Source organism: Prosopis cineraria, unplaced genomic scaffold (genome assembly GCF_029017545.1).
Source record: "Prosopis cineraria cultivar Desert tree isolate PC_DT_omini unplaced genomic scaffold, ASM2901754v1 PC3, whole genome shotgun sequence".
In the NCBI taxonomy this organism is placed as follows: domain Eukaryota; kingdom Viridiplantae; phylum Streptophyta; class Magnoliopsida; order Fabales; family Fabaceae; genus Prosopis; species Prosopis cineraria.
In genome coordinates, this window is record NW_026555334.1 from 22512762 (window position 1) to 22539920 (window position 27159).

The 27159-nt window shown below is 32.0% G+C and overlaps 1 protein-coding gene across 3 annotated transcripts; it reads right to left on the reverse strand.

The window, feature by feature from the left end:
- Window positions 1-3933: 3933 nt before the first annotated feature.
- On the reverse strand, window positions 3934-6881 carry LOC129304606 (tropinone reductase homolog At5g06060-like). Of its 3 annotated transcripts, none has more exons than XM_054944323.1 (5): window positions 6660-6881; window positions 6241-6448; window positions 5290-5506; window positions 5076-5182; window positions 3934-4456 (listed from the first exon to the last, which is right to left on the reverse strand). In XM_054944323.1, the coding sequence occupies exons 1-5, from the start codon at window positions 6722-6724 to the stop codon at window positions 4262-4264; spliced, it is 792 nt and encodes a 263-aa protein (XP_054800298.1). In that variant the 5' UTR covers window positions 6725-6881; the 3' UTR covers window positions 3934-4261. The 3 variants fall into 3 exon arrangements, with proteins under 3 accessions (XP_054800298.1, XP_054800296.1, XP_054800299.1); XM_054944321.1 differs by lacking the exon at window positions 3934-4456 and adding an exon at window positions 4623-4682 and having other exon boundaries at window positions 6660-6874; XM_054944324.1 differs by lacking the exons at window positions 3934-4456; window positions 5076-5182 and having other exon boundaries at window positions 5430-5567; window positions 6660-6874.
- Between the last annotated feature and the right edge of the window lie 20278 nt (window positions 6882-27159).

Here is a 27159-nt window from a genome sequence, read left to right on the forward strand (position 1 = left end):
AAGAAGGTTTGTCTCAAGATTTAGTAGCAAGTGATTTGATGAAGCTTGCTAATGAAGGGAAAACTCAAAGGTTCTGGGTAAAGGATGAGATACTCTACACCCTTGGGAACTGAGTTTATGTTCCAAAATGAGGCAACCTTTGAAGAGACATCCTTAAGGAGTATCACAATTCAAAGTGGGCTGGCTATCTAGGTATGGCACAAACACTTGCTCTCATACAAAACCACTTCTATTGGCCATATATACAAGAGGATGTTGAGGCATATGTGAGGACCTACTTAATATACTATACTAGCAAGATAAGGTTAAACATCAACATCTTATTAGTCTACTCAACCTCTGCCGGTAGTTGAAAGACTATGGGAGAGTGTCTTAATGAATTTCATAGTTGCTCTCCCTAATTTTGAAGGATATGGGAGTATTATGGTGGTAGCTAATAGATTCAAGAAATATGCCACCTTTATTCCAGCCCTTACGGATTGCAAAGTTGATGAAGTGGCGTGCTTATTTTTCAAGCATGTTGTAAAGCTATAAGAGATTCCTGAAAACATCATCAGTGATTGAGATCCTTAATTCACCGAGAAATTCTAGAGAATTATTCAAGCTCTTAGGGACAGACTTGAACTTCTCAATAAGCTTTCATCCTTAGAGTGACGGATAAACATAGCAGATAAATGCTTTATTGGAGCTCTACCTTCAACATTACATGAGTGCTTATTAACAAGACTAGTTGCTTGATGTAGCTCAATTCTCTTACAACTTGCAGCAAAGTAAGTTGACAGGTAAGAGTCCCTTTGAGATAGTTACTGGGCAACAACTTACAGCTCAATTCTCTTACACTTGCCATACCATATAAGAGAGACAATCTATCTGTATATAAATTTGCCAAGAAATGGCAAGAAGAAGTAGACATCACTCATGCAAGCTTGGATAAAGCCTCCCGTAGGATGAAGAAGTGGGAAGATAAGAAGCGTCACCATATTGAGTTTCAAGTTGGTGACTTGGTGATGATGAAGTTATTGCAAAATCAATTCAAGTCACCACGCAAAGTCCACAAATGTTTGGTCAGGAGATATGAAGGCCTCTTTTCCATTGTCAAACGTGTGGCAAAGGTTTCATATCAAGTACAACTTCCTCCTAAGCTTAAGATTCATCCTATCATTTATATTAGTCTCTTGAAGAAATATTGCAGAGATAAAGAAGATCTATCTTGAGATGTCTCCAAGAGAGCACTAATAGCAGTCGTCACTGAGTATAACAAGGAGATAGATGAGATCCTCGTTGACAGGGTGATAAGAAAGAGAGGAGTTCCCAACTACATTGAGTACTTAATCAAGTGAAAAGGTCAACCAGACTCTGAAGCTAGTTAGGAAAGTGAAGACCTCCTGTGGCAATTCACTGATTAAATCCAATGTTGCAAGGAGGAAGGCATGACAAGGGGATCGTGAAATTAAGTGGGCAAGAATGTCACGATTCGTGATTTTTCATAAGGTTACGGTGGTCTAAAATGCTCTAGAACCCTCCAGAAAGTCTTAGTTAACATTAAGAGAGCTAGAGTGTGCAAGAATATTCTAGAGAAATCTACACAACTCTAGCCTCAGTATTTTAATATTGTCTCTAGGTATTTCTATATAAATATCTAGATATTTATTGTAAATATCTATGAGAGAATTCTAGAGAATCAATTATAGCCATAAGATCAATTCAATTTCCACCGTCTATTAAGGATTTGGAATTTTTCTAGCTTCAAGGGGAGGTTTATAAATACCTCACCCTTTCTAATTTGTAACCATCCTTGAATTCTCAAGTAATACAACTCTCACATTCCCTAAACTCTCTCTCAACTATCCTTTGCTCTCAAGCTTTTCCTTTCCTCAACTTAGCCAAACATCATCCTTTTCAACAAATCAAGCTTACTTAACATCTTCCAATGAAGATTGTCTAAATGTCACGTAGGTTGAAAAACTAGCCCCGTAATAACACACAACCCAACACCAAGCTACCTTATAATGAGAAGCCATTTTTTGTTTGTTGGCTCTGTGAACAATAAAATGTATCTAGAGCCATGTAGCCACTTTTTCAAGCTTTTGGCTTGGTGAAACTAGTATTAAGGATATATTGATGATGTAAGATATTTTTTGGAAGATTGAATGTCCCAAAACAAAAGGTTTTTTTAGTGTTTCAATATATAATTAATTTGTTTTTTTTAAAAAGTGCTTCTAATAAATAAATTACTTTATATTTATTTTAAAGTAAAATATCCTATTAAATAGAGATAAATATGAAAATATGGTATTAGTTTGAAACTAATTATTTTATTAGGATGAGATTCAATTAAAAATACTTTACATTTTTAATGAAGTATTAATTAGAAAACTGAAATTTATAATGAAGAAAGATAAAAAAAATTAAAATATGACTTGAAAAAATTACTATAAATTGTTGCATCACTATTTTATATTTTAAAAATATTAAAATTAAAATGCTGTGTGTGTGTGTGTGTGTTGGGGGGGGGGCAACGAGAGAATGTAACACACACACACAGTATTATCAGTATTATTGCTTTCAAAGTTGTCATGCCCAGGAAAATTAATCTTTAATTTATTATTTTAATGAAAACAAAACGTGAGGAATATTTCATTTTAGTTTTGTGGTAATGGCTCTTCCAAAACTACCGCATAACAGCATCAAACCATCACTTCCCTGTTCTGCAGCAACGGTGCTCTTCATTTTTCTTCCTTGCCGCCTTCTTTGCATCTGCGGCAATATTTGTTTTTTTTTAGTTTTCTTTGATAATCTATGCTTTCATGATTTTATAATATTTTTTCAGATGCTAAGACTTTTTAAGTTCTCCTCATCCTTCCTTTCCTCTCCTTTGTTTTGCTTGTTCATCAGTTTGATCGGTTGGACTAGTCTAATTTTTCAAACCACTGTTTTGTGGCGAAAATTAGTGTAGGAATTGATTAATGCTTATAACATTATACCTTTATCATGATTAACATCATCAATATAAAATATAAAAATTTAAATATATAACTTTATCACAACTTAAAAATAATTTATTTTTTATCTTAGTTAAAAATATAGTGATACTTTTACTTATAAAATTATTTTTGCATAAAGAAAGGGAGAATATCATGAATTTTTTCCAATAAAAATTCCCAAAAACATTTTAATTAAAAAAAGGAAATATATTTAACATGGGCGAAAATAAATGGAAGGAATGTGCAATTATTTTGTCGATGAAATCAAATGTGAAAAAGAATATCTGGGGTCTAATCTTCACTATTCCAGATTAGACAAACAATCCCTAATGATGCCAATGATGATGGGCAGGCGAGGAGCTAATTAGGGATTTTTTTTTAAAGGAAAATTACATCATAAAACCACCCAAACAAATTATTTACCAACAAAAATTAATAGAAAATGAATTATTATTAAAATAAAAATATAAACATTTTTATTGAAATAAAATTTATTAGTCTTTATTTATAATTAATTTGTTTGAGTATTCTTTAAATGTAATTCTTCCTTTTTTTTAAATATAAGGTCATGGTAAAAACCATATAATAAGATTAAAATCTAATTATATTTAAAATTGAGAAGTTTCTACAATTAGGTGGCCGGTTTTTGAAAATCATAATATTAAATTTGTCACGTGACATCCAATGAGCCAATAGATTGAGACATCAATTTTTTTTTTTTAAATGTGATCAAAATCTTATAGTTAGATCTCTGATTTTCTGAACTAGGGATATATTTTTTTTTTTTAGTTGACCACTGCTACTGCTCTGTGGCAATCAGGCATTGAGCATTGACTTAGGAGAAACCAAGTCGTGTTGGTGACACTGCCACACATCCAATTCCGTTATTCCTCGCCTTGCAATGCTTGAATAAAGTCAGCTCTAGCAGCTGCCGCTACCAAAAAACAGGTTTCCTCCTCCAACATCCCCTTTCCTCCTTTCTACCAACCACTCGATGAATTATAATGCAACTTACAATCAAAGGACAAAAGCAGATATGAGGAAAATACATTCCACGCCTCTCCAAAACTTCATCACGATTTGACCTCTTCAATGCAATAAATTATTCTCATGTTCTTTGGACATATAAATGAAAGTCAAGATTTAGCATATAAATTAACCTCGCTCAACCCCCCCCCCCACCTTGCCTTGAAGAATAGAGGGATTTTTCTATATCTTAAAAACGAGGATAAAGTGCAATTCTGTTCACCCAAAAAAAAGAAAAAAGAAAAAAGTGCTTAAGCTGATTTCATGTTGAATTGAAAAGAATTGACTGTCATCCCTCCGTCAACAGCAATAACCTGTCCATTGATGTAGGAGGCAGCAGGCAGGCAAAGGAAAACCACCAAGGATGACACGTCCTGTGCTTCTGCCATTCGCTTTATAGGCGTTCGGCTTAGTACTTCATTCACAAACTTCTTGTCTTCAATCAACTGTTATCACAGGAAAACAATCAGGAACCTACTGTCATATACATAGTAGGTCAAAATGAAGCTATATAGCCAATTTGACTGCAATACTATAAAAAAAAAAATTATTTTCCCATATACTACATTTTTAAAATTATTTCAGATTTACTATAAATTTAAAAATTAGTTCGATGCATATCTGAATTTAAAAAAAAATTAATATGAAAGGATGGAACTTGGCTTCAATCAAGCCAAATTAATTAACCGCACTCAACCTTGAAGTTGGACACTCCCTGAATTATGCTGTTGTGCAGACATACATGGGAATCACTAGACAAGAGATAAGTGCATGGGAGAAATTGGCAAAACAGTCAAGGATGTACCATACTCATCCTCACATTATGAAGATATACAAAGAAAACACTCACATATTATCAGCAGTCAGCACTGAATTAAATTAAAAACAGATTGGTTCAGAGTTTACGCCAACGAACTAGTTCTCAATTAGTTAATTAATGTACTTCCTTTTCATCTGATTTCAAATTAAATTCCGGCTCAATGAAAAAAGGAGAGGGGCCGGGCGGGATCTTGAAGCATAAGTTAAACAATATAGAGTAAGTGAGATTTAAGATAAGAATTGTACGTGTGCCACAAGTGGTGTTTTTGTACACCAGGGTGCAACGCAGTTGCTCCTTATATTGTCTTTTGCCCATTCACAAGCAAGGTTTTTGGTAAGCTGATTGATTGCAGCTGCAAAAAGAAGCATGTTTAGTGTCGTTCAGCATATAAATTAAAGTTTTGTGAAACATAATCATTGATGAGGAAATGATGGAGAGCAAATGGTAACATGAAAGCACCTTTAGCAGCTGCATAGATGGTTCCAGTACCTAGACTTGTCAGACCCGCAAGAGAGGAAATGAACACAATGCTTCCATTTCCAGATGCTTTTAGGGAAGAATATGCGAGTTGGCACAGATGGTATGCAGATTCCAAGTTGGTAGTCATCATCATCGAATAATCTTCGGAAGTATACTCGCTTGTTGGCTTCCTCACATTCACTCCAACATTGTTTACCTAAGGCTCACCAGATATTTGATAACTCATTTCAATTTCTGCAACTTCTTGAGTGCTAATTCTTGAAAGGATTGAGGGGAATGAAACAAATCTATCAGGACGTTATCACTTGAATTAGATAGCTAATAGAGTTGTATAGAAATGAACAACATGATCCGAGTTTATTTATTTTGGCAGGAATTATTGGAATTACAGATCCGCCCTTGATGAGAATTGGATCATTATGTTGGAGCAATTAGTAGATCCGACATTATTCTGGTAATAATGAATTGATCAAAATCTGAAATTAATAATAGTTGATTGTTGATTTAATTCCAAAAAAGGAAGTGATTCCTCAACAATAAATGTTATTATTCCAATCAATTTATTCCCTCTATAATGAGACAAATTAAATGTCAATTGGATCTTTCTCTTATATGGTAGCCTCTCCCCTTCGCTATAAATAGAGAAGGGTGGTTAAAGGAAGAATTCACCCTAAGTGAACAGTTTCTCTTAAGGTTTCTTTTTGCTCCTCCTCTCTTTTCTCTCTTCGAATCTACTATGCATCTTAGTTTAGACTCTACTAGTTTACACTTAGTATGGGTAATCTAGTAGATCTGGTAAGACTAACTCCATTATTTGATATATTATTTATGTTTAATATTCCTCCAAGAATAATGAAGATATTGGCATTGTTGAGGCAGTAGAAGCATGAGCGAGATAGACAAATTGCAAAAATGCAGGGCAGAACTCACAAGAATGTTCAAGCTGCCGTTGAATTTCGAAGCGACTTGTTGAATGAGCTGCTGCCTTTGGGTTGGAGAAGACACATCACATACCGACCCATAAATCTTAAAGCCCCTGTCCTGCCACTCCTTTAAGCGTTTGTTAAGATCCGCTTCGGTCCTAGAGCAGGTGTAGACGGTGGCCCCAAACTGGGCCAAATCCTCCACCACAGCATGCCTGCACACCGAATAGATAGACACATGAATGCTTGTTGGGAGCTTTAGAAATAGACGTGCGTAAAAATTAAACTAGCTGTGCTAATAGGTTCCTTTCAAAGAGGGAAAACAAATATTCCAAGAAGTAACAAAGCAGAGGGTACGTAGAGAGAAGTGCGATTATTGATTTTGATATTAGAAGAAAAAGAGCAAGGGATGGATATATGATGAACCCGATTCCACGAGTGCCACCAGTGACAAGAGCCGTCGTGTCCTGGAGAGACCATCTGGAGCCCATGGTAGTGTTGCCCTGATCCGCTATTACTAATCCTAGATCTGATCTGTCCTCTTCTTCTTCTTCTTCTTCTTCTTTTTTGATGAGCAGATCCGTCCTCTCCTCTCTTTTTTTCGTTTGTTTAATGCAACGCTGCTGGTGGCATTGTCGTTGTAATTTTTTTTTTTTCCCCGCCTCACAAACCTTTGGGCGGCTTCATTTATAGTACTGTGGAAATGTACTATGAGGTAACCTGCAGGCCATCCGGCACAAGTTGATATTTTGACAGATTAAATTGGACCAACCTGTTAAATAAAATAAATTAAAAAATTTAACCCAATTTATTAACTAGCAGGCTGGCCAACTCTTAGGCAAGCTCGCAAAACACACACAAATATTTAAAAAAAATTTAAAATTGTTCTTTTCATACTCTAACAAGTGTTAATATTCATACATATTTATGTACTTTAATAATTCCTTTTTTATTTTTTATTTTTTATTTTAATATAAACTAAAAAGTGTGTGTTTTATTTTTTACTTCATAAAAATACAATAAATTTACAAGCTGTCCTCAAATTACTCCCTCACTCACAAACAACTAGTCAAGTTAAAGAATAATGATATAAATGCAATTTCTCGTTCTTCCTAAAATACTTAATCTACCTCATTCTTATTATTCTAATTATTATTTTAATTATTTAGATAATAATTATTCCTCGAGCCTGAATCTATAAGTGTTCTCAACTAGTTAGCTAGGATTATTTTTATATGATATGAAATATGCCCTACATTTCTTTTTGAACCCTTCATCTATTAACCTTAACTAAAAGTTAGGCAGTTAGCTATATCTATACACATATTTGCTTGATCTTGATTATTTTTCTATTTCACACTTAGGGTTCATGCAAATTTGGAGTCAAGAAATTCAGTGGCTAGCTTTGAATAATAATTAATCAGATGAAAATAATTAATTCAACTTATATATATAATTGATCTGATCAAATGGTCTAAAAAAATAAAGTTAGGAAGCTCAATCCATGCCAAAGCAATCTCATGCCTTGACAATTTTTTTTTTTAAAAGTAGGCTAGCATGCCAGCCCGTTTAGCCCACATACTTTTATAGTTCAAGTCAACCCAATCTGTTTTCCAAAACAAGCTCATTTTGCTAACTCAACTTGAAAAAAACTACGGGCTAACAGGCTAGCCCGTTGGGTTTAGTCCATTTGCCTGACTCTATTAGTGATGCCATTAGAAGTAGTCAAGGGGCATGACTCATTGCCCCTCCTACCTGCTTGGGACTCGCCTCCTTTCATTCATCTCATTGACTCTAGTGTTTTATATTTTATCATTAATCATAATAATTAGTATAATAATTACTATCATTTAAAAAACTATTTCTTCATATACTCCATTCTACAAATTTGGATCTCAATCAGGCATCTAATTTTTTTTGTTAAGGTTAAGGGTGTTTTTTTTTCCTTAAACTATTTTTAAAAGAACAATGTTACCCTTAAATTACTCATCATAGCAATATTGTTTCTAAACTAATTAAATCAAAGCAATAGTGCCTTTACCGTTTAAATGTCCATTACTATAGCTAGCGAGAGCCACTTTTCATGAGTTAAGGTACAATTTTGTCCCTAAACTATTCTTAAAGGAAATGTTGCCCTCACCATTTAAAAATTATAAAATTAAATAAAAATAAAATATAATAATATTAAATAAAATAATATTAAAAGTATATATAATAAGTATAAGAAAAAAATTTATAGTATGTTACTAAAATGTTTTGAATTAAGAATATTATAAATTGTAATTTTATAACTTATCAAATATAAGTAGGTCTTGGTTAAATTAGATATAAGTAGACTCAAAAGTATCTATATTTGCACCTATAACTATTGACCAGAGCCGTCGTTAATGACTCAATTTGGACCAAAAAAATCATTTTTATAATTGAGTCAAAATGGACAAGAGTTAAGTTGCTATTAAGCTGGAAACTGAAGTTGAATTGAAAACTGGAGCAATTTTCAAAAAAATGGACGGTTTTTAAAAAATCAGATAGTTTTAAACATAATATTAAAAAAGCTTAAAAATTTTTAATAATTAAATCCTACTAAAAACTAACTTTATTTTTGAACAATTCATATATATAAAATATGACTTAAGACCATTTTTTTGTCTAAAGATGTTGATAGTTATAAGTGCAAATGCAAATACTTTTAAGTATATTCATATATAATTTAATCAAGATCCACTTATATTTGACAAACTATAAAATTATACTTTATATTTTTTTATATTTATTTTATATATAGATTTAATATTATTTTTATTTAATATTATTATAATTTTATATTTATATATACATTTAATATTATTATAATTTATTTTTATGATTTTCTAAACGAGGAGGCAACATTCCTCCTTTAAAAATAGTTTAGGAGTAAATTACATCTTAACTCATGAAAAGTGAGTCCTACTAGTTATGGTATCAAACATTTAAACAGCAGGGACAACATTGCTATAATGAGTAGTTTAGGGACAACAATGCTCCTCTGAGAATAGTTTAGGGACAAAATTGCACCTTAATCCCTTTTTTTAAAAGCATATGATGATATGGAACAGATTCTATGGAATTTGATCTTTATAATAGGTTTTATGCTTTATTACATTAAAAAAGAAAGAAAGAAAGAAATAGTTTTAGATCTATAGGGTTGAAGGAATTACATTTGGGTCCCGTTTGGTTATTAGAAAGGAATAAAATAAAATGAATTGAAAAAAAATTAAAACAAAAATGAACTAAAATACCCTTACCCTCATGATAAGTATAATAAAATTCATTAATATATACTATAAATATAAGAATCATCACACCCTTTAAAAATTTCATGAAATCATGATTTCCAACCATATAAACTAAATTACTCCCCCTTTTATGATTGTGCTCACCCATTCTCTTTGATTATCTTATTTTTACTTTTATTTTTTAATACATTCTATTTCATTTCCTTTTAGTAAAAACCTTAATTATATATTTGTCAATTCATTAATCATGTTTGGTCGAAGTGGCCAATTAGTATCCGAGGACTAAGCTCACCACCCTCCCTTTCTTAGGTTTGGTTTCCAACTTCCATCCTCCTCCTCCTTAGTACACTATATTACCGATTACCAAGTATATTTAATACGAGATAAAAAATATATTTCATAAAAAAATTGTGGATGTGATTTATAGTCACTAAAGCTAACTATGATGAGGGTTAATTAATTAACTTGTTTTATTTTTTTGGATATATTTATAAAGTTTATTCCTTTTGAAGTTATTTAATGCTAGATAATCACCAAGCTAAGCAGGTTAGATAGCCTAATTAATGGTAACAACTTAGCACCAAATAGAGGTTGGGATGACCCAAACCTTAGTTGGGAATATTAAAAGCTCTCACAAGATAAAAATTATGTTTAGATTTGGGGAAAAATTTTAATTGAAGTTAGAGTCCAAATGAGCTTTTTCTCCAAAGCTTATTTTCATGGCTTTTGCATTCAGCATATATTGTTGGAACCATTTAATCAATTTTAAATTTTTATTCTCTCTCTCCATTATCTCTCTACCTACCTAAGACTCTCAACTCTGCTCCACCTTTAATCTATGTGGTCTTTCTTGCTCACCTGTGACCTCTCTCATTTGCGCTGTTGGATCTGACAAGAGATCATAGGCAATGCCGTTGCAACAAGCCAATTTTCGCCGTGTGGGTTGTTCATTGTGATCTCCGGTTGATCTCTAACTTTATCATCCCTTCTTCTTGCATCGAGCATGTCCCTACTCTGAAGTGTGGTTCTCGATGATGAAGAGAATGGAGAAAAGAATGAGGAAGGAGAGAAGCAGGTGGTTCCATAGTCTTGTGCTTCTACCCAGGTGTCATCATCATCACTTTTGAGTTTTGCTTCATCTGGTTCTGGTTTAATTAGTGATAAGGGAACTTTAGCAATGAGGTCTAGTGAGAAGTTTGCTAGTGGCCTTTTCGATGATCTCATCTATGGAGATATGTACATCTTGATTGAAAGACTAGGTGGAAGGGTGGTCGAAGTGGGGCGATGACAAGGTCCTCTTCTTCTTGCACAATCACAAAAGCACAGACATGCTCGTGGGAGAGGGAGAGCTTTTTCTTACTTTTTATGAACAAAAGTAGGAGAGAGCTTGAAGAAGAATCTCTACTTTAGTAACATGTTTAATATATATTAATTTATTTTTGATTTCTTAACTCTATTTTTTAAAATAAATTATAATTTAAAGTTTAATTTTTTAAACAAAATGTTGGTTAATCACAAAGTTTAAAATTTTTTTTAAAAAACCAAATTAATCACAAAAATATATAATAAAATTTATGTCCTTTACATCTAAATTAATTTTTAAATTAAATCATCCAAATAAATTTTAATTTATCTAATTGACTTTTAAAAAAAGGTGTCTAAACATAAATTACGTTAAAGTTACAGACATTTTTTTTAAAATCAATTTGCTAATCTCAATTGAGTCCTAACCTCAATTGCATATTTTTTAATCCAAACATACAATTATTGTGTGTGGTTTTTCATTGACTAAAAATCAATTTGTTAAGAATTTATTTAATAAAAGTCAGTTATTATAATGAAATATATGTTTGAATATATATATATATATATATATATTTTTAAAAGTTAGTTTGATAAATTAAAAGTTGTAGTAAAATATATTTTAAATGTATAATTACTAAAAAGGACATTAATATTTGATGATTGCCATTTTTGTTATACAGACATAATATATTACAAATGTTTAAAAAATGTGATAAAAATTTTAAATAAAGTAAAATGTGATATGTTAAATACTAAGGATAAAAACTATAAAGTTTTATATGTTGGAAAACAATTACTCCCTCCATTTAAAAATATAAGGCATTTTATGAGGAGTTGTATATTTAAAAATATAAAACATTTTTAGTCTTTCGAGATATAATCATTGCTTTTTTTCCAAAAGTGCCCTATTGATAATAACTTTATATTTATTGTAGGGTGTTTAATAGGGGTAAATATGAAAAGATAGGGTTAGTTTAAAAGTAGGTAATTACTTTATTAGGGGGTGAGATTCGGTTACAAATATTTTACATTTTTGAACAAATGGAGTGTATAATAAATAATTCAACATATATGAATTATTAATAATAATAAATGAGGGTTAAAATCCAATTTTGCCTCTGTACTTATTTTTTAGGAGCGTTGGTCACCCTATACTCTTAAGTGGGGCAATTTTACCTTTGATCTATGTTTTCAAGGAGCATAAAACCCTCTCCATTAATGAACTGTTAACCTTGCCATTATATGCTAACATGGCATATGTGTGGAGCCCACACATAGTAACAAGTAAGACTCTAACCATTTTTTTTGTACTAATTTATCCCTAAAAACTCATTTTTTAAGAGCATTGAGCACCCACAAATCTTTTTTTAGGAGCATTAGGTACTTTAAAGTCTTATTAAAATAAAATTTAATAAATATTATCAAAATATTAAATATTTTGATATTTAATAATTTAATTATTATTATTTATAAATATTCATTCAAAATTTATAAATTACTTTTTAAATATTAAAACCTTAAATTAGCATTTTAAAAATTTATAGATAAATTTTTATTTTTTATATATCAATCTTTAATTTTCTTTCCAAAACAGTGTCCAAATTATTACGCTTTATGTGCGTGTCAGAACTTACTTATATTTTTAATATTAGTTAAGTTTCTTAATTTTTTTTGGTCAACTAAAAATCTTCCTTCAAAATATTGCACTATCCAAATTTAATACTTTTTGTGTTGCAGTATTAGGAGTAAAATTAGAAATATAGCAATTAGAACCAACAAAATGACAATAAAAAAGCTTATTTGAAAGACATCGCTTATTCCATTAATGTGTTACAAAAAAAGTTATTTAGCAAGAAAAAAATAGAGAGATGAGAAAAAAAATTCCTTCATTAATTTGGATGTTCATTTTTTCATTTTTTAATGCTTTTTTTAATAAAAAAAGGTCAAAAGATTATATTAAGAAATAAGAATATAGTGTCTTACAGTTGAATATTTATAAAAGAGAACTTGAAACATAAAAAGGAATCTATAGGCCATTGATGGTTAGGTTTCACTATTCGAACACAACTGAATTGCTTGAGAAAATGAACTACATCTTACGTAAAGCAATCCAACTTGCAATTGACCATATTGTAGTTTCCTCGATGAACTTCAATTAGTAGATTATCCAATCCATACATTTATTCTAGTTCATTCACGAATTCAAGGATCCAAACTAGAATTTCTCATAGGCATGCAAGTCCAAAAGATCCTAGATCTTTGTGGTGAGAAAGCTTGATGAGAAATTTGTAGAGCTCCTCCAAGTTATACAAAATTTGAGCTCCATAGCAGGTAACTTCCGGTAATTTCTTGAACTTTGGTATTCTAATTTTCCATCTTTCTTTTATTGAAAGAAGGTTAGACAAAATGCCTATTCTAAGGTAAAGTATCCTATTATTCTTGTCTTCATTTTTTTTAGTTATCCTTTATTCTTACAAAGACTTGAAGCACACATTCCTGAGAAATCCTAATTGACCTTGAAATTCTTTAATTACATGCATGGGAGAAAAGTTGAAAGATCCATGTAGTGCTTGATTTATCTTGAACCATAAAAGATGAATAAGGAAGATCTAGAATTAACTCAGGAGATGTGTTAATGATCCAGTTAACAATACCCATGGAGGAAATTTCATGAGTTCTAATACCAAGAGAGCCATACCAAATGGATTTTGTGAAAGGGCAATCACAAAATAAATGTTCTAAGGATTCTTTATTGTCACATCCAAAAACAAAATACTTGTTATTTTGGCAATATTTATTAAAAATATTAAAATATTAAATTGGGTGGTGTAATGTTTTAAATAATAATATTTAATATTTTGGCAATATTTATTAAATTTTATTTTAACATGACTTTAAGGTGTCCAATACTTCTAGAAAAATATTTTAGAGTGTTCAGTGCTTTAAAAAGAGTTTAAGGGCAAATTAATATAAAAAGACATGGTTAAAATCTTATATATTATTGCGTGTATAAGATTTTTCTTACTAAACTACAATTAACTCCAACTTTGAGATAATCAAGGGACAAAACCCCTCAAAAAATTACCAAGTTTATAAAATTACATTGATGGGAACAACTCACAAATCAATTATATTGGGATCCTAAATTTCAACATTTTTAATCTCTCAATTTATTATGCTCAAATTAAAGTTTTAAAAAATGCAGAAGCTTGAAAATCAATTAGGACCCAAAACATTGAGTTTCAAAACTCAAAATTGTGTTTTGTATAGAAAATGTGACATGCACTGTGGCTAAGTGCACATGTGCCATGGATCAATCGCCTCTATCCCATACGCTACAGCACATTGCATAAATATGACAGTTATTAGTTGTCAATTTGACAGCACAAGGGGCAAACTTCAAACGCGAACCAAATCTCCGTCCGATGTTTGATTGGGGCGGTTTTAGTATTTACACAGAGTTTTCTTCTAGCTCTAACTAATGGTACAAGTTTTATAGTCAAATTTATTTTCTACAAAAAGTTGGATACTAAAATCCATTTTACTACTTTTTCACACAAAACACACAACATTGTTGTCCCAATTCAATCATAAATGCCAAAAGTCTACATCGACTCTTTGACTATACTTAATGGACTCTAGTAGACTCATGCAACTCACCATACATAGCCAAAAACAAATATAACCCAAACTCACCTCTCGACCCCAAATTTCATAAGACATAAGGGGGAGGAAATTCATGCATAAATCTATCATTTTCATTTCAAATCATTCAAAATACACATATTCTTACTTGTCTAAGTATTTTGGTTCTATTCATAAATTTACAACTAAAACTCACTAACCTAGGGCATAAAATATGCAAGTTGTATACTCTAATAATGCAAGTAGTGTAAAAATGAATCATATAGAACCTAGTTGGCAATTTTACAACATTAGTACACAAAAATAGAGTAGAGAGGCATGAAAGTAGGATTTCACTACAATCCTACACCTCAATATGCTTTCCTCAAATTGAATTTGATAAGCTAGGTCTTGAAAATATTGAGTATTAAGGGGTGAGTACAACCACTTAGTAATCAATTTTCACCTAATCCATACAGTTGTATATCAATTGTAACATATGCAAATAGGCAAACACAAACAAAGATATAGCGCATATGGTAAGCATGGCCATTGCTAACAATAATAACAACTATGTGACCGAGTCTTAAGCACAGATAATCTCATTAAATGATAATGCACATATTGGGGTCATAATAATACCAACCATGCACTCCTAACACATACCGAACCACAATAATAACAACCATGTTGTTAAATTTAAATACATAATCAAATGCCAACCTTATATCCTCCTGTTACCACCGACGTGAAATCGATGGCTACTAACCTAACCTTTCACTTGTAAGGAGATACTGGGCTAGAGTTAACTCACTCACTTATGTAATTCGGTTTCCCCTAATACTAACAACTATGAGGTGTCGTAACCTTAATCTAGCCTCTTCATGAACTAGTGGAAACTAGTTAGGTTCAAGTCCCTCATAAAACAAATGAGATAGTCTCAAATCAACCATGAAATAAGGGCTACCTCTTAATTTTAACGGTTAGTGCCAAGACAAGTTCTTAATTCTAACGGTCACAGCCAATACCACATTGATTTACCAACTATTTTTCTCCCTAGGCGAACTTCCACCAATGATCATGCTATGCACGTGTATCACATATTTATGCATTCTAACCCACAATGCATCTCACATGAAATCCCATATTCAAACTTATAAACTCCACATAGTCTACAAGTCAAACATAACATTTTTTTATCGTTTTCACAACATGTTAATAATAAAAAAACCATCAATTACAAATGGATGGCATGTATAGGGTTTCCCCATTTCAAAGCCATTTCTCATATCATCATATTGTCAGATTGCATCAATAATATTTTCATAACAAGTATCAATTTATAAATTCAAAAATTTTCAAATTAACATATAACTATATAGAATAGGTTTCTCTCAATTACCTCAAATTTTTGAGAGGTCAAAGATTTACCCCTCTAAATACTAACTTTCAAAGCTTCTCACAAGTTCGAATGGGGCTAACTTGAACCACACTACAATCATAACACAAGGATATCATCATAATTCCATTTCTATGAGTTTACCAATATTAATTTCCACTTTCTCTATTCTATCAATCCAATAAACTTACTACCCATTCATACCCAATGGATTCACTAGATTTCATTAACTCACATTACTATTATTGAGTCATTAAACCACTATTAATGAGCCTCAAACTTTCCCAACAACCGTAATAATTGCAATTTTTTCATATTAACAGCTCTCCTTCAACAACCATACATAAATTCACTAATGTAGGATTTATCTACCATAAACAACTCCTATTATATCCATTTTAACTAATGGGTTCAGAGCTATAGCTTTTATGGACCAAAAATTAACTTTCTAACTCAATGTTAATTCAAATCTTTATAAATGTGGGGGAGAAAGGAAGAAGATGCATAAACTACTTACCTTGGGTATTGGAAAGCTTCAAACTATTATCAACAATCTCTAAGGTCATGCCCTAGTAGAGTATTAGGCGTGTTCTTTATTTTCTCCCTTTACTCTTCTCTAATTTTGTTTATAGAATGCAATTGATAAAGTCAAGATTTTGGCCATGCGCTATGGCCCACACAGCCTCCTATCGTGGCGCATGGTATAGAGAGGCTTGTTGCATTTAAATCTTCCTCTTTGTGCCTCAGTGGATTAACCACATGCCACAACATGTGGCTTAGAGGGCTTCTTACTTTTTTTCCTCTTTTCTTGCCCGTGTGGCCTGATTTCACTTTGAACCCACTTTTAAAGCTGAAATCACAATTAATTACACCAATTAGGTTCCTCTAGCTACACACCTTATTAATTCACTAATCACACTCATTAATTTAACTAATCAGGCTTAGTTTTCCTAGATGTTATAGTATAAGCCCCATACACATGCCATATCAACATAAAATAGCAAAGTTAATGGTTCATTAATAAAAGGGGTTTTTTACTCCTTAAAAAAATAGTTTAGGGATAAAATTACCCCACTTAAGAATATAGGATTCTTAAAACTCCTAAAAGATAAGTAGAGGGGTAAAATTAGATCTTAACCTAATAAATTAATTATATGATAAATTTTTTTATTCAAAAAAGTATCGATGATTTGGGTCTCACAACTCATTGACACTAGGGCACAATGTAAGAGAATTAACATGATTATTATTAGTATTATTATCATTATTTGTAAAACCAAACTAGATTGGAAAATTAACTATTTGTCTGGTTCAGTTTGCTATTTTTTATGGGAATTAATCGACTAGGGTGACCTAAAAATAACTCAGATTAACCCACTCAAACTCCAAGTTAGGCAGGGGTTGAATGGGTTAATTATTTTTGCTTTATGCCATCCTAAAATGACTTAGTTTTAGGGTTTAAAAAATGAAAAAATAAAAGAAAATTTTGAAATGTTAAATTGACTTCCTTTATGGTTTTTTGAGTCTGAGTTACCTTTAATCCTTCACTTTCATTACTTGTATTGTCTTAACCAGTTTTGCATTTTTGCTTCCTTTAGCATTCTCACCTTTATTATTCTCCTTCCTTCTCTGTTCTCAACATGCTCGACGTTCTTTATTTTCTAGTTCTTTCTCCCTCCCCACTCAATTCAGTGTTGCTTCAAGTCTATAGGTTGAAGGAGGCTGAAATCAAGCTTGAAGATAAAAAGGTTTGAGGATGGAAAAGGGAAAATGTGATCTAAAAAGAAGAAAGAGAGGAGACAAAGAAAGGTGAGAGAGAGAGAGAGAGAGGAGGAGTGAATGCAAAGAAAGAGAAAGAGAGTGAATGTGCATGAAGAAAGAGAAAAAGAAAAGGAGAGAGAGAGTAGTGAGATGTGATGTAAAATTGAAGGTATTAAAAAATCAGACTAGTCATCAAACTAATCAAGATAGTGGTTAAGGGTGGGGGTCAACTTGAAATCAGATCTATAATATCCTTCCTAACATTACCAATCATACAAAACACAAGACACAATACACCGTTATGATAACCATGATTAATTAAATTCCTTATATAAGGTAATCATAACATAAGGATTTAAAAAATTAGTTTAAAAGATTCGGATCTTAAGAAACCCTTTTTGAAAATCCTTTTGAGCTTAAACAATATTTTAAACAAATTATATAAGATAGCAAAAATAAAGAAACTAAATAACACTATAAACAAGCATCAAAATGGCATTTTAGATTGCCCCTAAGAATGCTTCATCCGCTACAACATATGTGTCATTAGTCATGGCGGATGGCAAAGAGAGCCTAGGGCTCTCGCTATGCAATGTGTATTATCCTATATTTTTAAACCTAATTAATTAAGCTTAATTAGAGTAATTCGTGAATTGACAAGATGTGTGGCCAGAAGGGTTTAGTAAATGTTTTTTATTGTGATTTTAGTGCTAAATATGAGTCTAAAGTGAAGTCAGGCTATCCAGGCAACGAAGGAAGAAAAAAAATTGAAGAAGAGTCATTTGTGCCACATGTTGCGGCATATATGTGGTCCACCGTGACGCACAAAGGTAAAATAATAAGGGACAACCTCTCTGTGCCATGCGTTGTGGGGGAAGGCTATATAATATCCTCCTTCTTCTAATCTCATAATTAAACCAAATCCCAAGTAATTAAAAAATGAGATTATAGTAATTAACATAATACTAAGTTTTTCAATGGTTAGCAAAATAGGAATCCTAAGTTTACAAAACTAAAATCATTTTCAAAGTCTTGTAATTAGAGAAATCAGAGTTCATAAATATGTAGAAGTATGGGATCATTACATATGTGAGTGCATTTGTTTAAGAATTTGAAATAAGAAAATTTCTAAAAAATTTTGACGCATGTGCCGCAGCTCGTTGAACATGCACTATGGTGTGTTCACCTTTATGACACGAGTTGCAGCTCATAACACCATGCGCCACGGTGCAATTGCATAAATTTTGATAGTGAATTCTGCTGTCAATATGACAGCATTAGGGACAACTTTCGATGCGCCCCAAATTTCCATCGGACATCCGATTGACACAAACTAGGTGTCTATAAAAAGCTCTTTTCGAGCTCTAACTAATGGTGTTAGTTTTAAACTCAAAAATTGGACACACTTTCCAAAACTTACACTTTTTCAACAATTTTCATAAACTAAATGTCTAAATCATTTACCAAAAGCCAATAGTCAATGACACCAATTTGATCACATGAAAATCATTAAGACTAACTCATGAAATGTACCATATTACATGAAATACTCACAGATCAAATTTTTACTACTTAACCCCTTAATCTCAAAAACATACAAGGGGGAGTTTACCACAATTTTCATAAAGTACTCCATAATCATCTTATAATATGCTCTATTCTTACTTGCTTTAGTATTTTGACTCTATCACAAATAACATATATCATCGATTCCCTTCCTAGGGCCCAAAATACACTTACAATTTACAATTCACATAATACAAGTAAGGATCAAATGAGAATTCCAAATTTGGCAATTGAAATTGTCATACACATATAAATACTCAAAATAAAGAGGCCTGCTACAATAGGATTGTAGTCCTAAGCCTCTGGGTGTTTTTCTCTGTCTACACTCTTGAGCTATTCCTTATAATATTGAAGATAGTAGGGTGAGTAACTAAGGTCCGACTAACCTATACTAATGCATGTCAATCAATTTAAAATGTAAGTGGAAAATAATATCTATACTGTAAACCATGTAAAATATTTGAGAATCTATGTTCACACTTCTAAGCATAATAGTGCATACTTGGGAAATAAAACTTTTCAACAATCTTCACATCCTAGAAAGTTTGTCATAAAATACAATCATGCATAATTAGGAGTAATTATCACTCAATTTATGAATATTCTCATTTGGTGACAATACAGACAATTATGTGCCCTTATTCACTATATGCATGATCACACTTTTCTTATATCCTCCTTATTCCTCTAACATGAAACTGTGGGCTATAACACAATGTGATAGTCTATATTTCATGACTTCCTTAACCTAAACACTTGTGAAGGGATTTTCCAGTCAGGGCACACCCAACTCACTTATGGAACACAGTTTTCACCCAACTCACTTGTGATGGGGCCTTACCATGTGGATTTTATCATTTACTCTTCTTCCTAGGCAAACTCCCACCTCTTAAGATCATGCAATGCATATTTATACAATAATTCACACTTTGTACAATTCATAGAACTTCACATAATTGATTTCATTGAACTTCATCATTTCACACTCATTATACCTCACACTTTTAAAATCATTAAACTCCTATATTTTTAAATATTATTGAACTCTTTATAAATAAAGATTCATGTTACTTCTCAATCACGAAGTCATTGAACTCCCTTTTCATAATACAATAATCCACCGATATTGATCTTAAAAAATTTCACATCACAAGACATAAAACTTACAAAATCAATCTAGTGAATTTTCTAACAAATCAAGCCACACTTGTATTTCATTTTAATTTACACATTTCCATGATCAATCATAAATTCATAAACTAATGAACACACAAAAGCATAAGATAGAATTTTCCTAATTGCCTAAACCTTTAAGAGGTCAAAGATCTCACCTCTTAATTTCTGACTCCCAAAGCTTCCAAGAAGTTTAAATGGTGTCGAAGGTAGTTACTCTATAGGCATTTACCATGAAAAACATCAATATCTATATTTGAGCTACTTTCACTAACACTTTAACATTTTTTAATACTCAAGATTTATTTTTGACTCATGTAAAAGTACCCATAAGGCTTCTTAGATTCCTTTAACCCTCATTAATAACATTAAGCTCTTAAACGATCATTAATGGAATCACATTGTTCCCAAACACCATATTTATGAGAATTTCAGACATTTAATATCCTCCAACTACCAATCATCACAAAACCATAAATACCGAGTTTACTTAGCTCAATCTACTCCCATTAACTCTATTTAAGTTAATGGGTTCGAACTCATAGCCTCTATAGACCAAAAATTACCATTATCAATCAAACCCTAACTCTTACCATCAAGAAAATGGAAGAAGAGAGAAAGATTTAAGTAAGGAAGTTTATCATTGGTGTTTACGTGCTCTAAGTTACTCCTATAAGTCAATTTCTTCAAGCCCTAGCTCAGCTCTTTCATTTCTCTCTTGGTTTCCTTTATTTTCTCTTCTTGTTTACTTCAGTTTCGTGACTTAATCAGTAGAAATTTGACCATGCACTATGGTGGACAAACAATATGCCCGGCGCAAGGCACAGAGCCTCTCCCAGGTGTGTTGTTACACATGCACTGTGGTGGCTCATCCATAAGCCGTAGTGCATAGCATATAATTACTTTCATTAAAAATTCTTCCTCTTTCATTTTTGGTGACTCGATTCTCCTTTGGACCCACGTTTAGAACTGAAATCGAGATCAAACATGCTCGTTAGGCCTATCTGACCACACACCTTACTAATATACTTAATTAGTTTATTTGAGCTTAATTAACCTGATTTAAAATTGAGGATGTTACAGGCTATGTGCGCCATGGCGCACGGCTAAAATTCTACTTAAAGTAGTTCGTGTTTGTTCAAGAAAACAAAGAAGAGAGGACAAGAGAGCATGTGATTACTTTGCTAAATGTAATGTTCACCTTGACATTACTAAAATTAACCACACAATCACAATAAATAATTATAATTAGGAGTTATAGATTAGTCTTAACTTCACAGTAAAATACAAAAGAGGTAAAGCTAATAATCCTTAGAAATAATTTAGAATATTTGGGATCCTATAAAAAACTTTTCAAATAGGTAGTTTGAGCTCAAACCTAGTAATTTATAAAGGTATGGGAAGTATGGAAAAAATTTAGGAAGCAAAACACTTGAAAATAGGGCTAAAAATGTCAGTTTTGAGTATTTTGATACATGTGCCATTGCTTATGGTCCATGTGCAGTAGCATATGGTACAAAGAGGCCAATTCGGCCACTGTACCATGTGCCACAATAATGCGCTACAACGCACGTTTCCCTGTCATGACAATAACATGACAACTTTTTAAGATGAAATTTGAGCATACACCATTTTCACATTTGATGTTCGATAGGAGTGATTCAACTATCTATGTGAAGCTTAATCAATAAGATAACTAATGATATAAGTTTTGTTATGATATGACATTGTATGAGAATTTTAGACACTCAGATGTAAAAGTTAGTTTTTAAAAGAATTTTCAAGCATCCAAGCACCTAAAACTCAAAATTTATACCATTAACCCATTTTGAGGCTTAAACCAAGTCTAATAGACCAATATACATGTAATTGAGAATTTAAATACACATAAGCATACCAAATATAAAATTTGACCACTTAATGCCAGTTTCACCTAATATGGCCAAAACACAAAATCACTACCATATACTGTAACCTTCCCTATATCTACTTAATATATGTTACGGTGTTACCATTGCCTTGCATCAATCATAATAATCAAATTCTATTTCAAAAGCTTCAGCCGAAGACTTATTTTGCAAAATCATTCAATTCACAATACAATCAGAGAGAAATACAATGGAAGTAAATCATATACTCTTTTAATACATAGTGGACATAACCCACCAGCATTCCTATCCTAATGGCATGTATTTCATCACAAACTAAAATTGAGAAATGTTCTGTGTGACGCAGGATGTAGTTCGTGTGCTGTGACATGTGGCACAGAGCGACATGCTCACCCTTTTGATGCTGTGCACCATGGAATGCATCATCATGCGCCGCGACGTACCTGTCCGAATTTCTACTATCATTTTGATAGAAAAATGATGAACTTTCAGTGTGCGCGATTTTCATATATGACATACGATTGAAGTGATTCAAGTGCTCACACGGAGCTTAGTTCATATACTAAATAATAAGATAGGTTTGGACATAATGTAATGGTCTAATCAAAATTTGGACACCTAGGGTGTAAAAATTCACTTTTTCTAAAAAATTTGCTTACCCAAGCGCTTAAATCAATCCCTTTCTCTCATTAGAACACACTAGGCCTTAAACTAAGTCCAAAAGAATCTAATATACCTAATTGACCACAATTAATCACAATCATACTCATATCAAAATTTAACTCTTCTACGGCCAATTTTTACAATTCACTAACTTTACACACTTTCTCATTTCTTGGCATATCTTAGCCTACTTGGTTATTTCTCAATACATTCAAACATATTCATATTCATAATATAATCTTAGCCCCCAAATTACTCATTTTATCATAATTTATCCTTTGGCTTAAGATTCACTAACACAAACAACCATTTCAACACAAAAACACTCAAGCATAGCCCCCTAATTCATTTCAACATATATACACACACAAATTGGGCTAGATTTCACAAAATCTCCATTCAATTCATGCATGCAACCCTATAGCAACTCATTTATACACATATATACAGTCTCAGTTGAGTTCATTACACAAACTCAAAGTGCATAACTTCATAACTCAAGCCGGACCAGACTTTCTTCCCTTGCCTTGATCACTTCTTGGTCATGTAACAATGTAACCACGAGGGTGAGATAAAAATCTCAGTAATAGAATAACTCACTCCTATTGACTATCACATGCAACAATATGGAAGTAAACATAGTATATCATTAAAACCTCATAAAATAGCATTTATATCACATATCTCATCTCATTTCTCAACTTTTTCTCAATCATATAGAATTCTATGTTATCTCCACATATCTTATATCACATAACATGCTAGCATGATCTCTACCAACCTACCCTCTAAATCACCCCAACATAAAATCATAGGCTCAACTTAGACTAATATACACTCTCATTAGCCTTGAGCTCACTTACAGTGGTAGAATTACTTGGCCAAAGATGTTCTAATGCACAATACGGATTATGGTTTCCCCTAATACACACAATGGGACGTCGTTGACTCTAACAATGTATCATAAAGGACTAAGGAGTCTCTCATCTCTAACACCATACCTCAATAGGCACCAAGGAGATCTTTTCTAATACTATACCTTTCAAGGCACTAAAGAGAATTGTTTCCAACATCGTACCCTATTGAGTACTAAGGAAACCTTGCCATATGGTCTTTACCATCTCCTATACTCAAGTGAACTCCCACCCATATGATCATGCTCCAAACCATTTAAGGTTCCTATTTACCATTTCACACTTTCTTACACATAATATATACAAATAATACTTTACATTACAAAACACACATTTCAATGCTTATTTCAACTAAAAGTCATTTCACAAATAATAATCACTTAATGCTATAAAACATGCTCAGTTTAAAACCTTTTCATGCACTGCATAGCATACTAACATATAGTTACAATAAAAAGTCAAACAAAGGAAGTTATTCAGTTACCTCAACTCTTCTGTCACTAGAAAGGTTACCTATAGATTTCAACTATCACACATGCTTATCTCAAGCTTCCTTCCACTACTCACTCGTCCAATATATCCATCTGAACACATTTGGCACATTTTAGTCATTTAGTCTATTTTGACCAAAAACTCATTTTTACTACTTAGGGCTATTTTCATTCGTAAACTCTTTTCCATTTACCTATTTTAAGTCCATGATTACCTAATTACTACTTTACATTACCTCAATCGGTCTTATTTCACTCAAATCATATTTTTGCCATAACTTTCTCTCTCTAAGGGCTAAAATAAAGCCTATGGGTTTAAAGCTTTACCATTTAGCTTTAAACCAGTCGTAAAGCTCTAATTTAACTTTCATAAACCTTTTTATTACTATTGGACAAGAATCAAACTCCTCAAATTCCCTTGATTCAATTTTCCTATAACTCATTTTCACATAAATTTGTGTAGAATTGAAGGTAAAAGTTATACGTAGCTTACCTGACAAATTATCAATTCGAATCAACTTCCACTGCTCCAAAATGGCTTGACTTAGCTTATCAACCCTTCAACTCTCTTTATCTCATGTGTTTCTCAATTTTACTCCTCTAAAATTTCATGACTTATGAAGGCAATTTCTAGTTTATGCACCGCAACGCATGTAGCACAAGCCGCAGTGTGTGGTACAGTGAGATTTATTCTTATCACGCATGCTTGCTTTGACTCGAAACGCACTCTTATCACTAGTATTTTCTCACACAACACATAAACAAGTTAAAATATCAATTTATCATCCAAATCTCTAATCTCACATTAACTTCTATTTCACCCTCGATTAACCTCTAAACTCAAGATTAAGAAATTTAGGATGTTACACATACACTATTTGACCTCTATTGCCATATAATACATCATATATATATTATCACCATATGTATACAACATTCCTTATACTTTTATTAGTATTTTAGCCCATCACCACAAAAATCACCACGTATTCACATCATATACAATATTGGGCTAAAATATAAAATAACATAGTATAATAGAAGTGCAACTAATCAAAGTAATATGCATTCCTAGTTGGTAACATATAATATCATATCACTAAGTTTATGTACACTACTCAAACAAAATCGACATTACTATTTGTAATGTAACAAATATGCTAATCCTTGCCCGATTCCTTTCCCTGCTCAAATTTAGCGATTGAACTTGTAAAATAATAACCATATGGTGGGATAAAAATCTCATTAATTAAGATAATTTACTATATTGATTAACATGCTAAGTTATAAACAAGCTTTAAAACATTCATAACAAACACACCATAATAAAATACATGATCGTTAATCATTCGATCCTCCAATAATCCTGATTGAATTGGTAAGCTATTTTACAGAACCAAACCACATGTATGGTTCCCAAGCTCACCTTTCATGGTAGGACTATCCGGCCAAAGCATCCTAAACCACTTCTGGACTATAGGTTTCCCTTATTATGAGTAATTAGGGTGTCATTACTCTAACATCACATCTTATGGATGCTAAGGAGCATAGTCTCCAACTCTGCACCCTTTTGGATACTAAGGACAATAAGTCTCTAACATCATATCCTTTTTCGAGTACTAAGGAGAAATATGAGCTGCACCTAGCATCTCGAGGTATTAGTAGTGCCATATAGACTTAATTTTCACTAACTCTACTAGGGTGACCTCGCACCCTTTAACATGCCATGTTTCACTACATATCTCCACTTGACCAGGCATAAACAAGTTTCTAAGTAAATATAACAAATCTTACCACTTACTTCAAAAACATGAAATTTCACAAATCAATACTCCACTCATTTTCTAACATAGTTAACTTTTACAAAATTTATACATACATACATAATAAATCATAGAAGAACAACTTGAGAATAACTTATATAAGATAATACATAATGTAAATTATCTAGTTACCTCAACCCTCTTGTTACTAAAATGGTTACTTGTGGTACTAAATCTCCTCTTGTGTCAAATAAAGTTTTCTCATACCACAATCTACAACAACAAGTACTATATGTTAATTTTCAATTAACATAAGCATTATTAGCTATCAATAACATCCTAATTCTCCCACTTCTCACTCATATTCTCAACAAAAAGGCTTGTCAAGATTACAATTTATCCACACATTCCCCTCAAGCCTCCCTCTAACTCTATCCCAATATAACACTTAATATCTCAACTTGTCTCACTTCAAAACCCCATAATCAAGTTAGGGCTTGATCTAACTTACACCAAATAATAATTTACTTCATATTACCACTTATCTAAGGTTAAGAAACTTAAATCAAACCTTTAGAGTCAATTAAAATCTTTAAAACATAGTCTCATAGCTTAATCCATTCAAAATAAATTTCTTCACTTTCAAATTCCATGAAAAATAAGATGAAAGGGTAGAGGAGAAAGGTGAAAAACTTACTCAAGAGTTTGAAGGCCCAATTTAGCTTTAAAATCCTCCCAAATTGAAGCCTTAATAGTGCCCAAATCTTTTTCCTTTGTGTTTCAGGTTTTCCCCTACAAAAACTATCTTTTTCTAATGATTTTAAAAATTTACACTTGTCTGGCTGTGCCGTGCACCAGTGTATGACACATAAGTCGCAGTACACAACACATTGAGCAAAAGTCATTTTTGCTTCCCCTGATATAGACAAATTCAATCCAACTTCCATCTTAGCTCAATTTAGAGCTAAATATGACCCAAGAAGTGAATTAGAAAAATATAATTAAACTAATTAATCATTTTCCTTACTGATTTATCCCTTAATTAACATTTTATTCTAGATTTAAAATTTTTAGATGTTGCAATAAGGCATGTACATTAGGAC

Bases quoted from the DNA above. Each gene is read 5' to 3' on its own strand.
- LOC129304606 (XM_054944323.1), bottom strand. From the start codon at position 6,724: ATGGGCTCCAGATGGTCTCTCCAGGACACGACGGCTCTTGTCACTGGT. The intron at 6,449-6,659 runs GTTCATCATATA...TTCGGTGTGCAG, and splicing joins GGTGGCACTCGTGGAATCGG to GCATGCTGTGGTGGAGGATT. The intron at 5,507-6,240 runs GTGAGTTCTGCC...GGTGAGCCTTAG, and splicing joins ACGGCAGCTTGAACATTCTT to GTAAACAATGTTGGAGTGAA.